The sequence below is a fragment of the Artemia franciscana genome, chromosome 8, assembly GCF_032884065.1.
Source record: "Artemia franciscana chromosome 8, ASM3288406v1, whole genome shotgun sequence".
Classification (NCBI taxonomy): Eukaryota; Metazoa; Arthropoda; class Branchiopoda; order Anostraca; family Artemiidae; genus Artemia; species Artemia franciscana.
The window spans coordinates 31,317,884-31,333,464 of NC_088870.1; the positions used below are offsets into that span (position 1 = coordinate 31,317,884).

Sequence of the window (15,581 nt, forward strand, 5' to 3'; positions counted from 1 at the left end):
GGTGAATACGATGGCGTTATTTTCATTAAGATTTCTTGAATCTGGATCCCCCCTTCTATTTCAAAAGTTAGCCAAATCATCTCAGGCTCGTAACATTTGATGGGTAACACTAAAACTTGATAAATCTTGTATATTTGGAATCAGCATAATAAGCTGATTCTTTTGAAGTATCTACTGATATTAAAATCCAGTTTTTTAGAGTTTCAGTTACTGTTGAGCCGAATCACTCCTTACTTACAGTTTGTTACCACAAAATGTTGGATGATTGCAAGTTCCTAGGACTGGCCAAATATAACCAGTCAAGTATGCAAGAAGTTTCGAGTCAGCTATCCTAATGGTCTTTGAGTTTATGTCTAGAATTGAAACTTTTCGAGTGGGGGGAAGTCGACTCGGAAGTCTTCAGTGCAACTAAAAGCTTTTGCATTGCAAGCAGTGGAAAGTGTAATCTGATCACATTGAAGAAACGAGGTACATCAGACGATACTTTGTATACCCAGGCTATCAAAATAGCTTATATGCATTATCTTGAGAGCTGTTGGAAGATTAAGTTGATATTTTAGCGAATGTTGGATAGGCCAAGTAGACCTCAAATTCTGACTTTTGCTATAAAAAAAATATGTGTCTCGGATCTTTCTAAATATTTTTCGCTGTGTTAAGCATAGAGATTATGGAATACGAAGTCGTCAGATAAATTAAAAGACTCTATGTGAACTCAGTTTATCATAATAACTCTGGGACAGCTATGGGGGTATAGTTGAAACTTTCAGGGAGTGTTGAGGGCGGGATAAGAGAACTTAAAATTTGATTTTTAGGTGAAGGGGATGAGAGAGATAATTTTTTTAATATTTTGGGCATAAAAGTGATCGTAAAAGATTTTTTTGTCTCTGGTACGCTTGAAACTTACGGGGTATGTAGATAGAATCAGGCTAGACTTTAATAACAAAAAAAAAGTCTAAACTTGTTTGCATTAATATGTGACACCTCAAACTTGCAAGGTCCTGGGCTCAACAACATGTAACAAGCCTACCTTTCCTCTAAGACTTATTTATGAACCCTTCTTTATGAAACGAACAATTTTTCGTAATTTTGGGCTCTTCCTGTAGGGTTGCTGATGGTACCATGTAGAATATACGCATATTTTTTATATTCTGACCCTTCTGATTAAGACTTTTACTTTGAAATTTAGACTCAATGCTGTTTGTTTATTATTTTTATTTAAGAATTAACGACGCTTCTTGACTACTAAGGTCCCTGCGTCGGCCCTGCAGTGCATTCCTGCATCGTGATTCGATCTTTGGGTCCCGTATTACCAAGCTAAGGTCAAATCCACTGCGCCACCACAGGACTCAATGCTGTTTGTAGCCACAATGGGACCAATAATCAAAAAACTTCACAGGAGGGAACCTAATTTCCGTGAATATTTAAAATAAAAATTGCATGTTGCAATATTCATCAAAATCAGGCCACTTCTTTTTCCTGAAATTATAGAAAATTACCTAGGTTAATAAGTTTTGATGGGCACCTTTAAACATACTAAATAGTAAAAAGTAAAATAGTAAAAAAACCTCAATTTTCTGCTGATAATAATATTATTATCAGCAGAAAATTGAGGTTTTTTTGGTGTGCATATTGTTTCCAGGCTTATTTTTAGTTTGGAATTTTAAAAGTTTTCATTACTATTGGCACTGCTCCCTTTTTACCTACAGTTTGTTGCCACAAACTTTTGATAGTTGCAGTGCTTTGATTACGATTTCTCAACTTTTTCATATTTTCCCTTTCAGATGTCAAGCCAGGTTCAATCATACTCCTATCATTGGTAGTGTACAACTTAAAGACATCAAGCTTGACAATGAGCCTCTTCTTGGTAGGTTGTTTTGATGTCCTGACTATTCAAATCCTTGATATGAGAATACAAAGTTTGGGCCAATTAGGAAACATAATGTTTAGCCCTTTTCTGTGTTCTGTTTTTTTTTTCTCGGGAGGGGGGCGTGCGCTGGAATTTTTTTCGTGTATTAAGTTCCTCTTGGTCCAAGATTTTAGGGCTGTATGTTTCAAACAGATTAGGGACAACAAGTTTTTGGACCATTTCCAGAAACTAGCCCCTCTACCACGATAATTTTTTTTTTATACTTTTAACAGACAAAACGGTCCTTGAATTTTTTGAATCAATTAACTATCTCAATCAAACAGGCCGCCTTTTCTGTTAAAACCTTCATGTAAACTGTTGACGATTTGCATTATTTATGGCCCTTGCTCCAGTGGCTATCAGGGTTATATTATCCCTGCAGGCGTATTTATTGGACAGTCGAACATTTTAAGCCAAAGGGGCTATCTAATCTTTTTTTATATCCTGGTGGTTATGTGGCGGGCGGGTAACGAAAAAGGGATGCAGGGGGCTGGTTTTCTTCCCATCTCCCTTGACTCTTAAAACAAGTTCCTAAACTTCAAGTTTGCAATCAAATGAGCCTTCTCAAAAAGTCTTATGTCCCCCGCCTCTTCGATACCGAATTGATAGGTGAAAATACAAAACAAATAAATATTACATTGAAGGTATATGATCTTTTACCTAGGTAGCGCTATTACGCCGCATCTGATGACGTACATCACCGGTGCACACAATAAAATTCTTCATGTGCTTTTGTAACCGTAGAATAAGCAAGAAATTTCAGAGCTACACTGCAGAATTTAATTTAAAATAGGTTGCCATAATAGCAATGTCCCTTTTGATAGTACATCATTTCTGTCTTATGTCTCCAAAAATTTCGTGTCTCTAGTCAAGTAGGTTGCTTTGGCAGGTCTTCGGAAATTGTTGAAAATTTGGCAGTAGTTCGTGGAATATTGTCAAGGTCTTGGAATCTAATCCTAAATTGAGAAGTATGTTGTGTAAAAAAAAAAAGATTGTGCATAAGATGGGAAGAAAAAAAAAGTTTTTGTTTATTGGAAATAAAGATTTAGATTCTATGTAAAACGGAAAGAAAAAAAAAACGTTAATACTGTTAAAAGAGAAAAATTGCATAAATTTTGCGTAAGTCATGAAATACTCGTTTGGGATGGAAATATTGAGAAAAATTTTTCGACAACAGATTGACTAAAGACTCGTGTTTCCGAAAAAAAACTTTTTAATTGTCTCTCCTTATATGTATTAGATAAAAACAAGTTTTTTCAACTGAAAGCAAGGAGCGACATTAAAACTTGAAATGAACAGAAATTATTCCGTATATCAAAGGGGTTGTCCCCTCCTCGATGCCTCGCTCTTTACGCTAAAGTTTGACTCTTTCTCACAACTCTACTTTTTAAAACATTAAAAAAATTACGTAAAGAGCGAGGCGTCGAGGAGGGGACAACCCCTTTCATATGCGAAATAATTTCTGTTCGTTTTAAGTTTTAATGTTGCTCCTTAAATTAAGTTGAAAAAGCTTGTTTTTTTTAATTTCTGAACGTCATTTGAATTAATACATTTTTTGATTTTGGCTCACGGTACATAAATAATTAAAACAAAATTTGTATATAATTTTTTTTTTGGCTAAATGGCTTTCTTATATTTCTAATCGGACGACTTTGATAAAAAAGGGGTGGGGAAGGAGGCCTAGTTGCCCTTCAATATTTGGCTACTTAAAAAGGCAACTAGAGCTTTTTATCCTCCCACGTAACCCCCCTCCTCCGAACTTCCCCATCCCACCGCGAAAGAGTCCCCCTGAAAACGTCTTCACACTTCCCAATAACCATTACTATATGTAAACAATGGTCAAAGTTTGGAACTTGTAGCCCCTCCCTGGGGGACTGTGGGGCATTAAGTCGTCCCCAAAGATATAGTTAGTAGGTTTTCGACTATGCTGAACAAAATGCCTATCTCAAAATTTTTATCTGGGGAATTTGGAAAAAATGAGCGTGGGAGGGAGCCTGGGTGCCCTCCATTTTTTTGGTAACTTATAAAGGGCACTAGAATTTTTAATTTCCGTCAGAATGAGCCCTCTCGTGACATTCTAGAACCACTGGGTCGACAAGATCACCCCTGGGAAAAAACAAAAAAAGAAGAAAACAAAAAAACAAATAAACACGCATCCATGATCTGGCTTCTGGCAAAAAATACGAAATTCCACATTTTTGTAGATAGGAGCTTGAAACTTTTACAACAGGGTTCTCTGATACACTGAACCTGATGGTGTGATTTTCGCTAAGATTCTATGACTGTTAGTAGGGGGTGTTTCCCCCTGTTTTCTAAAATAAGGCAAATTTTCTTAGGCTCTTAACTTTTGATGGTTACAACTAAACTTAATGGAACTTATATATCTAAAATCAGTATTAAAATGCCGTTCTATTGATATAACTACTGGTATTAAAATTCCTTTTTTTAAGTTTTGGTTACTATTGAGCCGGGTCGCTCCTTACTACAGCTCGTTACCACGAATTGTTTGATTGCTGGGTGGTAGCTGACGCTGGCATCTTTTTCTGAAATTTTCCGAAGTTTTAGCATGTGATTCTTTGTTCAAGTTTAAACTAATCAACGCAACGATTCTTTGAACAATTGTGAAAATGAACTGCAAATTCTGGCTAATGTTGGATAATCTGGTTAAGAACGAGTTGATACTATTCTTGGAGACAAATTCTGCCTTTGTAAATCCTGTTTAATTACGGGGATCTCGGTTATAAAAAAAGAAAAAAAAATGTTGCTCAGTCTGTTTTGACCTCTTATATACCTGTTTTGACCTATTATATACCTGTTTTGACACATTTACCAATGAAAGAAAGCTTATTATAGTCCACGCGTTAGCGTAGACACTTAAGTAAAAACAAATGTGTGTCTCAGGTATTATTATTAAAATTATTATGATCATATGGTATTACTTTTATCATCGTGTAGTATATTTCCATCATCTATTATTATTATCATTGCCTCTCCTGAATAGTGCATAAATTTACGGGACACCTCATTCTGTTGCATACTGAAAGTTTTAGTGTCCTTTTTGAGAGTTAAATCAACCGAATGTCAACCTGTCAGCCCCTCAACACCCAATTACTCTCTGGCACTCCCAATCTCACGTAGTATTTGATAAAACTTCAAGATAAATATTTTAACCAGCACGACCGAAAGGTTCTGAACTTTTACATTCGGGGCTGACCTAATAACTGAAGTCCAGGCGGTGACGGCCCCAAATCGCACAATCAGCTAAACCCAAACATTTAAAGTCTCTACCCACAGAAACTCAAAATATTTATTTTTCCGAGAAGCATGGTCATGGATGCATGTTTATTTGTCTTAGGCTTTTTTTCAGAGGTTATGGTACCGAACCAGTGGTCTGAGAATAAAGAAACCAATCTCATTCGAACTAGAATTGAAAGTTCTAGTGCCTTCTTTTAAGTAACAGAAAAGATTCTGCTACAGCAAAGTAGCGATTTATACCTTTTTATGACGTTGACTAAATACGGGTCAAAATACTGTTTCGCGAAAACCCTGAGATACCCAACTTTAGAGCAATCCGATTGCTGTCTGTATAGCTCCCGCGTTTTAGAAGCCATAATGCCACATGAAACTGTCGCGAAAATAATATTTCACAATCTGCGCAGAATGAACAGCTATTATAGGTAGTTGCTCTCAACTTTCATTTGGCTTGACCTATGATGCTTTGTTGTTCCATATGCAGTAGCTGTACAGTTGTATACCAACTATTTTGGGTGAATTCAATGGATGTTTCTGTGGGCTGGGGCAAGGGATCAGGAACATCAAAAGAAGTATTTTTGGCCCAAATTGTCTATATTTATGTGAAGGATCCTCAGATAAAAAGATGAGAAAATAATTGTTTTCCTTAAGCTGTTATTAGTGATGCATTGAAAAAATAGTGGTCAAAAAATATCTTTCAATCGAAGCATTTTATTTGGTTTTCATTAAGGTGCAAATAATATACCATTCTTTTGAGGGATTTGAGGGGCAATAATCCCATTCCTAGTATGAATACTCTCATTTGTGGTAATTTATGTTCGCTATAAGTTATCCTCATTATAACTTCTGTTGGTTTTAAGTTTTATTTTTTCATTCCTTGTAATTTGTCCTTTGTTTGAGGTTTGACATCATATATAGTCTAATTTCTGCTCATTTTAAGCTTGAAACCTGCTCTTCACTTCTCATGGAAAGGATTTTCTCTGTTTTATTTGATTTAAAAATAGTTCTACAATATTTTCTTTTTTTTGTAGAATATCTGAAAGGTAGTGATGAGCGAACAAGATTAGAAGAGGCACTTCATAGATTGAGCAATGACTGTACAGATGTTCCTATTGTCATTGGAGGCAAAGAATATAGGACAGAGGAAGTTAAATATCAACCAATGGTAGGTAAATGGTAGGTTAAAAATAAGTTAGATTTCCTTTTATTGGATAGGAAACATAATGGGAGAAAGGATGAAGAAAGACGCTCTTACTGTATATTGTTTATGTTTCAAACCACGTAAAAATCTTTTTTTTTAACTTTGGGAACTGAAACAGAATTTTAGAGAATTGGAGAGATTTATAGTCAGTGGCGGGGTTCGGTGTATTCTCCCCGTGGAAAATTCTCCAGTGAAATTCAACACTCCCCTCACCCCTCCTGTGGAAAATCCTCCCCCAAAAAATTCCAACCAAAAATCCCCCCTGGAAATTTCTCCTCACGTGTAAAATCTCCTCACGTGAGCAGCCAAAGGAAAATTAAGACAGGTAAAAAGAATGAAGAAAAGAAGGAATTCTAGAATATTCTACTTATATTCCAAAATACATGTTGAATATATGGTGTAGAATCAAACAGCTCATGGTAGCGAACTGCAAGTAATGAGCGGATCAGGCCCAAAGTAACCAAAATTGCAACAAAAGGAATTTAGAGAAAAATTAGTACATAAAAAGATTTGGTTTTTTTATGCTGATTCCAAATCTATAAAGTACATTAAGTTCAATGTTACGTATCAAATGCCACGAGCCTGAGAAAATTTTCCTGATTTTAGAGAAAAAGGGGAAAAAATTCTCAAAAAGACAAACAAGGGATCACAACGAAATTCACAAATAATGAACGCCAAACTTATCTTCGCTATTTGTACTAAAAGCTTTATCTAAGAGTCGGCCCTAAACATACATTTGGGTCCTTGTTTCTGGGGTTGTTTGGGTCCAATGAATTGTATTCTTAAGTCCCTTGTCCAAGAAGACTTAACAAAAATGACTCCAACAAATGTCCATTCTTCACAGACAGTCTCTAGCAGAAAATAAATGGGTGTATTTTGGTCTTGTCTGTTAGCTTAGCTTTAAACTTTCAGGTTTTGTCTCGCAGACAAGGAGGCATCAAGTTTTTCTAATGCTGAACAACGAAAATATGTAAGAATGCTTACTTACATTACTTAGCATTTTTTTATTGTTATATATTTTGCTTTTTTACAGCAAGAGTTTTATAACTGTTTCTGTTGGTTCCCTAGGTTAAAGTTAAAAGATTCTTTTTGGAGCTTTAACGAGTTTTTTTTTGTAGGATCACAGAGAACCTAAATCAGTAAGACTGAAATTAACATTACTTCGCACAAAAAATTTCGTTCCTGCCAAACCTTCTTTGATGCTTTAAGGGGAGCAGTGGAGCCAGGAGAATGAAACTCTCAGGAATTAGCTTGAATATCGAATTTGGAAGTCTCTAAGAGTTTCATTCACCTACCTCTACCACTTATTCTAAAAAAGTTTGGAAAGAAAACTATTTACACTCTGTTATAAAATCGATACAATTCCGCGCTTTGTAAAGTTACGCGCACTTATTCTTGAAAGCTGCTTTTTTTTTATTAATTTGATTTTCTTTTAAGTCTTGTTATTGCAAAATTTGAAAGCTTCATAAAGACAAACTTTCTCTTTTGTCATTTATATATTTTTTTTTATTTTTAGCCGTTTGATCATGGAAAGAATGTGGCCAAGTTCTATTATGCTGATAAGGTTCGTTTTTTATTTAATTCTAGTTATAATAATGCATCCACTATCTGGTTTTTTACGTACATTAGACTTGCTTTTATGGAAGTATTTTTTTTACAGCTTTAGCATTAATTCGTCCTAAAACCTATCTTCTGTTTCTAATCGTTCGTTTTATTTGCCACTTTGTGTAATCTTGATATGGTAATTAGGGTGTTCTGCGTATCAATTAAAATCTTCATTTTATTGAAATCAGAAGTGCAATATCTTTTTTCTTTCTTATTAAAACAACATAGCCGAAAATGCAAATACAAATGAATGCCAAATTGAAAATGTCGTGTATTTTGAGGTGAGAGCACATTAATTGAGATGTATGAAAAGCAAAAGCTGATGGATTAAATAACAATTACAATCATTTTAACTGAAACCTCTGGCCATCTCTGTGATTGCGTGCTCGCTTCGGTTTATGTTGCATCAACCCCCTTGACAGGGGATAATATAGCGAGCTGTCCCTAATCTGTTCTCAAGGAAATATTTCTCACCTTTTTCGAAACGCTGATTCAGTGCTAAATATCATTTGCATCACATGCTATTTCAAAGGGACGGTACTTTCCGAAGTCATAGTCAATCTAGCGTAGATTAATGATGAATAAATTGTGCCATAAAAAGTTTAAGCATTGATTCGGTTTTAAAACATGCTCTCTTACTGGTGTCGAAAACTTATATATATATATATATATATATATATATATATATATATATATATATATATATATATATATATATATATATATATATATATATATATATATATATATATATATATATATATATATATATATATATATATACATATATATATATATATATATATATATATATATATATATATATATATATATATATATATATATATATATGTATGTATATATGTTATCGTGAATGTCCGAAATATTGTTATTATCGACATTTACCGGTGAATGTTCTAAATTCCTTTTTATCTGATTGGATTCAATTAGCTTTACGAGTCAGCCTTTCCAATATGATGCAAGCTATGATGGTAAAAGTTAAAGTTAGGTTAGATTATATTATGTTAGTTTAGGTTAGGTTACGCTATATTTGGCTCTAAACATCAGGAATGATGTTTAAACCTAATTTAAACAAACCGAACCCAGTCTCACCAAACCTAATCTATTCTAACCTAAACTGTCATCATCAAACCTCACATTAAATTGAAAAGGATGACTGACAACGCTGACTAAATCCAAGGACAAAAAAGAAATTTCTTATATTCACCTGGGAATGTTGACATCCACCAATTTTCGGCTATGTTATCGCGAATGTCCGAAATATTGTTAATATCGATATTTACCGGTGAATGTTCGAAATTTCTTTTTATCTAATTGGATTCTATTAGCTTTTCGAGTCAGCATTTTCAGTCTGATGCAGGCTATGTTGGTAAAAGTTAAAGTTAGGTTAGGTCGCATTAAATTTGGTTCTAAATATCCGGAATGGGTTAGAAACGTAATCTAAGTAAACCTAACCCAACCTCACTAAACCTAATCTATTCTAACCTAACATGCCATCATCAAACCTTACATTAAATTGAAAAAGTTAACTGACAACTTTGACTAAATCCAAGGAGAAAAAAAGGTATTTCGGATATTCTCCTGGGAATTTCGACGTCCACCAATTTGCGGACATTCAGGGTAACGTATATATATATATATATATATATATATATATATATATATATATATATATATATATATATATATATATATATATATATATATATATATATATATATGATTGTAAACCGGAAATATATAGAGAGTGACTGAGAGAAAACACAAGCATTTTATCACGACAGTAAAAGAAACCAATAAACAGAACAACTATAAATAGAAACTAAATTAATGAGAAAAGATTTTGTCATTTACTTTAATAGACATAGTTTACATAGCTTTTATACCCTGTCACCACGTGAACAAAAACTAAGAAAAAAAATGAACCCTTATTTTAAGTTGCAATTTCGTGGGTATGCCCGAGGGTTTCGTTCAAAGAAGTATATCTTTTCGGGGTAAATATTTTAGAATGGTGTGTAGAAGTGAGCTTTAAAAAAGACATCAAAGAAAGTATCCACTTTATATCCTATGTGCAATGCGTTTTCATTTTATTCTTAATCCTCATCCCGTCCCCCACCCTTATTGTGTCACCTGTTCAAGCACTACTAAGATATGGTGCTCTGCTAATAATAGAATTGAAATAAAGTGAAAGTCTGCAAAAGAATACTTGTTATGAATTTAGGAAGTTACTTGAAGGCTGGATTTAACTTCCAGTTCAGATCAATTTATTCCTTCTTTACAGAAAAATAAATCGTGCGTGGAAACCATTTTAAAATCGTTAGCAAAAAGGTAACCAAATGAAATCATTCTAATTAACACATAAATCCCAGCAAGGTTGAATCCCGTATAGGTTGGATTCCGGGCATACCTTTCTTCTCCTTATTTTGAATCGGAGCCGTTAATATGACAATGCTGCGGCTCTGAAATTGAGCATGAAAAAAACAATCGAAATGAGATAATTTTATGATCGATGGTGAATAATTACTAGTTAAAACCAATGTCTTAATATTACTAACCTCCTCTTTTTTTACTGTTTTCTCTGATTTAGACTGCAGATTAACTTTTTTTGTACATTTTTTTTTTTTTTATTAGCCATGGCCATTAGGACATTTGCTCAAATGTTATATCTACAAATATGTGTTTACTAGAATTCTGATCTTCTTTCTCATTTTTATTATCTCTGTCTCATTTAAAGTTGTATTTATGTGTTCTTACAACTGGCCGGTATAAAGAAAAGAAGGAGCATTCTCATATGTGTCAACATTAATTTGCTTGATTCTGGAATGAGCTTGTAGTAGGTGTATTTGCAGATAATTCAAACTAATAAAGCTGCCGACTTCTGCTATCTTTTTGACTAAATTAATATTGGTGCCATTTAAAAGAAAAGAAATGGACTGCTTTATTGAACTTTTGTTTAATATTGTGTTCACAAATATTATATTTCTTTTGATTACCCGTTACATTAAATGGTAGACGATTATGTTAAAAAACTGAAATTCCTGGAAGTTTTCTTAAGAATGTTTTGAATTATGTCATTCTTTAGTAACATTTAACTGCGTTAAACTACACGGGATAAGCAAGAAAAAACAACGAAAATGGGTCTTTCTTGACAGAAAGGTTCTAAGCTCTAATTTTGTGATTTATTTTGGCAGGAGCTGCTTAGTAAAGCCATTGATACCTCTTTGACTGCAAAGAAAACTTGGGAAAAAACACCGTTATCAGAGAAGGTGGATATTTTTTTAAAAGCCGCTGACCTAATGTCAACGAAATATCGACACGACATGGTTGCTGCCACGATGCTTGGACAAGGGAAAACAGTATTTCAAGCTGAAATAGATGCCGCTGCTGAACTAATTGACTTTTTAAGGTTTTGTATTTCTGTGTACTTATTTGAACCCAAAAAAGAGAAATTTTCAGTAGATGAGATTATCACTGCACAGAAGCAAGTTGCTCTCTGTCACTGGATTGGTACTAAGCAGCCAATGCAAAAAAATAAAAAAAATAATGGACATCAACTTTAAAAACAAAATAGTCCCACAAATTCAAATTCTAAACCAGAAAGGGTCGTTAATGCATTTTTTTAACGATATTATTGCCTAGTTTCTTTATTGTTTGGTGTTTACTCTTAAGGAGAGGGTTTAGCTATCAAATTTTATGCGCAACATATCTAAACCCTAGATTACGGTTAAAGGAACTGTTTTTTTGCAAAATGGATCCCGCCAAAATTTACGTCGACAAGATTTGGAACTTTTACAAGCAGTGGAACATAATGACTTTGTTAATTGCCCAGGAAATAATATTCAAATGAGGTCAAATATAAATGTACCTGACCTTGACTTGACTTATAGTTTTCATATTGACCTGATTCTGACAGTCACTCAAAAATGTTTTTGAATTCAAATGCTTCAACAATAGTACCGCGGTTTGTAGCCTCAATTTGACCTTAAATTTCTATATCGATGACCAAAGAGTTCGTCGGTGGTCAAATCCCGAATAATAATGAGGTGACAAGTGTCAGTATCAACAAACCAAAAATGGTAACTGTTTCTTAGTTTGCTTGGCACAATTCTTGCAAAACGGGGAAATTTTGCAAAATAACAATTGCAATAATGGTTGCGCTTTTTCTCAGTAAGAATATTTTTACACATGATGTTACACATCAGACCTTCAAAAAAAGAACAATTCTGTCCCCCGGAAGGGAAAATCGCAGTCGTAAGGACAGTGATATTAATTGAAGAAAATTTAAAGGGGGGGGGGGTCAAAATGCTTTTTCAAATCTAGGTGAGGGGGGGCAAGTTTGCCCTTTTTCAGTATTTACTATGAAAATACCAAAAAAAAAACATTTTCAATGAAACTCTTGCCTGAAACATTATCAGCGACTTCATAAGCTTTTTTCCAAAAAATATTCCACCCACTTTCTACGTTGTGAAATTTTAAAATCTCTGGTTTAGTATTCAACTGTTCCTGGAAAGTCTCTCAATTCTCATCTTAGAGTCTACCAACATCATTACTTCCTGGAAGGTATTTACTCTTCCTAAATTTCAGCTTTCGGAATTAACCATAGGAACCACTAGATGGGGAACAATAATGAAAGTTTGTGTATCTCTGATTCATGCCCATGGGCCTTTATCCACCGAAATAAAAATGATCATAATAAAAACTAAAATAAACAGAATATATAAAGAAACGGAAAAAAACACGAACGATGAAAAATACATCTTGATAACGTCCATTATGATAATAACCACCATGAGATAACGGCAAATCAAACTTAAGTAGGACGAAGTAGGTTGTCTCTTTGGTATATTACAATGCAAAAAAGCAACAGCAGGGATACAGTTGGTTTGATAATGAAATCTAGCAAAACGAAATAAACTATTTGTTTTTAAAACTTTCGTATGTTAAAACAAATATAACTAAATACAGGTCTAGAAAACTTTATTGCGTGTGATAAATTGCGTGAATCCTTACGTTTGCTAATCTAGCAGAAGGACGTTGACTCTTTAGAAGTTCATTTCATTTTGATCTGTATTTATGAGGTTCAAACTCGTTAGGAGCTAATTATACAGAATGTCATTATTTGAAGTATTTGAGGCTCCTTTCCAGAATTAGGTCCCTAGCCTACGAAATAGAAGAACTACAGAATTTCCTAATAATTATTCACTTGATGTGGCTTTTTCATTGTAAAAGCTATTCTGCAACAGAAGAATCCGCTCATATTGATATTTGAAAATAGATAGGAAAACGTCAGAGTTACAGTTTTCCATGGAGAGGGGTTGTTCTTTATTCGAGTTTTACTATCCCTAGTAGAAATAGTGACTTTCCTAGTATTTCCTGAAATAATGACTTTTCTAATATAGAAACCGCATTGGCATGGACAAGACACATAAAAAAAAACCTAAGTAAGTTTTGCCTTTGACGTGTTGTAGCATTTAAGAACCTTCCCGCAACTTTTTAAAGGAATTTGATATTCAGGATCATGTACTGACAAAACTTTCACTGTTTCAAAAAAAAAAAAATGTCGAATGAGACTTATTTTTGGAACTAGGAAGAAAGATATACTGTTATGAACAGGAAGCTGTTCACAAATAAACTTACAGGGACCGAGTTCCCTAAATTCGTCAAGAACAACCAAATGATCTAGATCAGTGGTTCTCAAGCTGTGGTACTCGTACCCCTTTAGGGTACGCAACAATTTTTAGGGGGTCTCTGAAGTTTATACGAGCATCCTTTCTATAAGAACCATATTTGCCCCCAGGGCATAACTTACAGTACCCGCCCCCGGGCCCTTGGAGATTTAGTCAACCCCTGAGTTTCTGTTATGTGATCTTTGAACTATTTTTAACAAAATGGCTTCCTCAAAATTTTTATTTGATGTATTTGGGGGAAAAGGACACGAGAGAGGGGGGGGGGGATAGATGCCTTCCGATCACTTTTGACTCTTAAATTGGGCACTAGAATTCTCGATTTCCAATTGATTGAGCCCCCTTTGAAGTTTTTAAGACTGCCCCTTCCATATGAAGTGCCTCTGGGAAAAAAATAATAAAGCATTGCTCTGATTAAAAATACTGAAATAGGATCTTGATAAAGTAAAGCTTGCTAATAATATCTAGGGAAACAATGCTCTTATGTTATTTTCCTGCCTTAGAGCTAATGTAAATTACTGTATTGGTTTAGCAGTGAGTACTAAGGACTCAGTAAAGCTCTTTAGGTGCTTGGTTGGATGCCTTAGGTTTCAATTTCCTGTATCTAACATGGTTAAATATTCGAGCGTTTTGCAAAATTTTCTTTGCAACTTAGAAGAATTAGTGTTCCCAAGATCAGATTAAGAATTGTTTAATGTTTTTATGGTTGACCCTCGCTCGATTACGTTTGTCCAGTTTGACCTACATCTCTCACCAAAGATCATACATCTAATGTGGAGAATAATTTGAAAAAAGCTTTAAAATTAGTCATGGTCCTTCCCTCACTACTCGTAACGAGGGTTTGAAACAGTTCAATCTGGTTTCCTTGGAAATGAGACGACTTAAATTTCATAGGATTTTTCGACTGAAATGGCCACTTTCGGACGACTCCCACCGTTGTATTCTTCCTGCCCACCAACATGACTTGCAAAGTTAATTCTGTTGTAGAGTAACTAGAAAGAATGCCAATGAACTCTTATTTCCAATTTGAAACAGGGAATGAAATAAATTCCATTTTACAATAGATGATTGGTTGTCTTTTATTCGTCATTTTTACCTTATCTTTATCGACTATGTTAACATTTCTTCATATCTGAATGTGTTGACCTTGAAGTTCTGTTGTCTCATTAGCACTATGGGTTTGGGCATTATCATAAATGAAAATCTTGATTCTTGTAAGAATTCCCCTGGCACTTGCTCTGTATTGCGCGGCACAGTTTCTTATGCTTCGCATAAAAAACTTCTTTATTTATTGTTTCCCGGTGCGGCAAAAAAAAAAATCCAGTAAAATGCCTTTTCTGTCCCAAAACGCTATGCACACGACTTTTAGAGGTGCCAAGATTTGCTTGGCTTTCACTTCCACCGGCGATGAAGTGGGCTTCTATTCCATTGGGCGAGAAAAACCAAGTGCAACGGTACCAAATTGCAGGCTGTTCATATGTGGAGGCAAGTGGAGGATGTTTCCAAACCCTACCAGGTTCGCTTAGAAATTTGTTTAGAAAATAGGAGCTGGAATATAGATCTGAAATCGTTCCGACGAAGCCACTCAATTTGTCAAGGAAAATCACATTGTTGTTTATTTTTCAAACTGTGCTATATAGAACGGGATGTTTTAGCTGTGTTATTACGTGTTTTTTATTTTCCATTAGCTATTTGTTCTTCTGACGATTTAACAGCATCATATCTAGGTTGTTCTTCCACGTTTCTATTATTTGTGTATCTGCTTGATATTTTCTTCTCCTTTTATATGTGAATTTGGATAAGAAGTCACTGTTGTCTATCATCTTTTTTTATGAAGACAACTTTATTATTTCTAGAGGTTTATGCCATTTTCCTTTATTTCACTTTAAAAAAAAAAAAACTTTTTAGAAGA

General features: G+C 34.3%; 1 protein-coding gene across 1 annotated transcript in view; it reads left to right on the plus strand.

The window, feature by feature from the left end:
* The window catches only part of LOC136030295 (delta-1-pyrroline-5-carboxylate dehydrogenase, mitochondrial-like), a 66,480-nt gene that overhangs the window by 28,728 nt on the left and 22,171 nt on the right, over positions 1–15,581 (plus strand). The window contains 4 exon segments of the mRNA XM_065709168.1: positions 1,782–1,864; positions 6,190–6,323; positions 7,876–7,923; positions 11,177–11,391. Coding sequence (XP_065565240.1) covers positions 1,782–1,864; positions 6,190–6,323; positions 7,876–7,923; positions 11,177–11,391 — 480 coding nt within the window.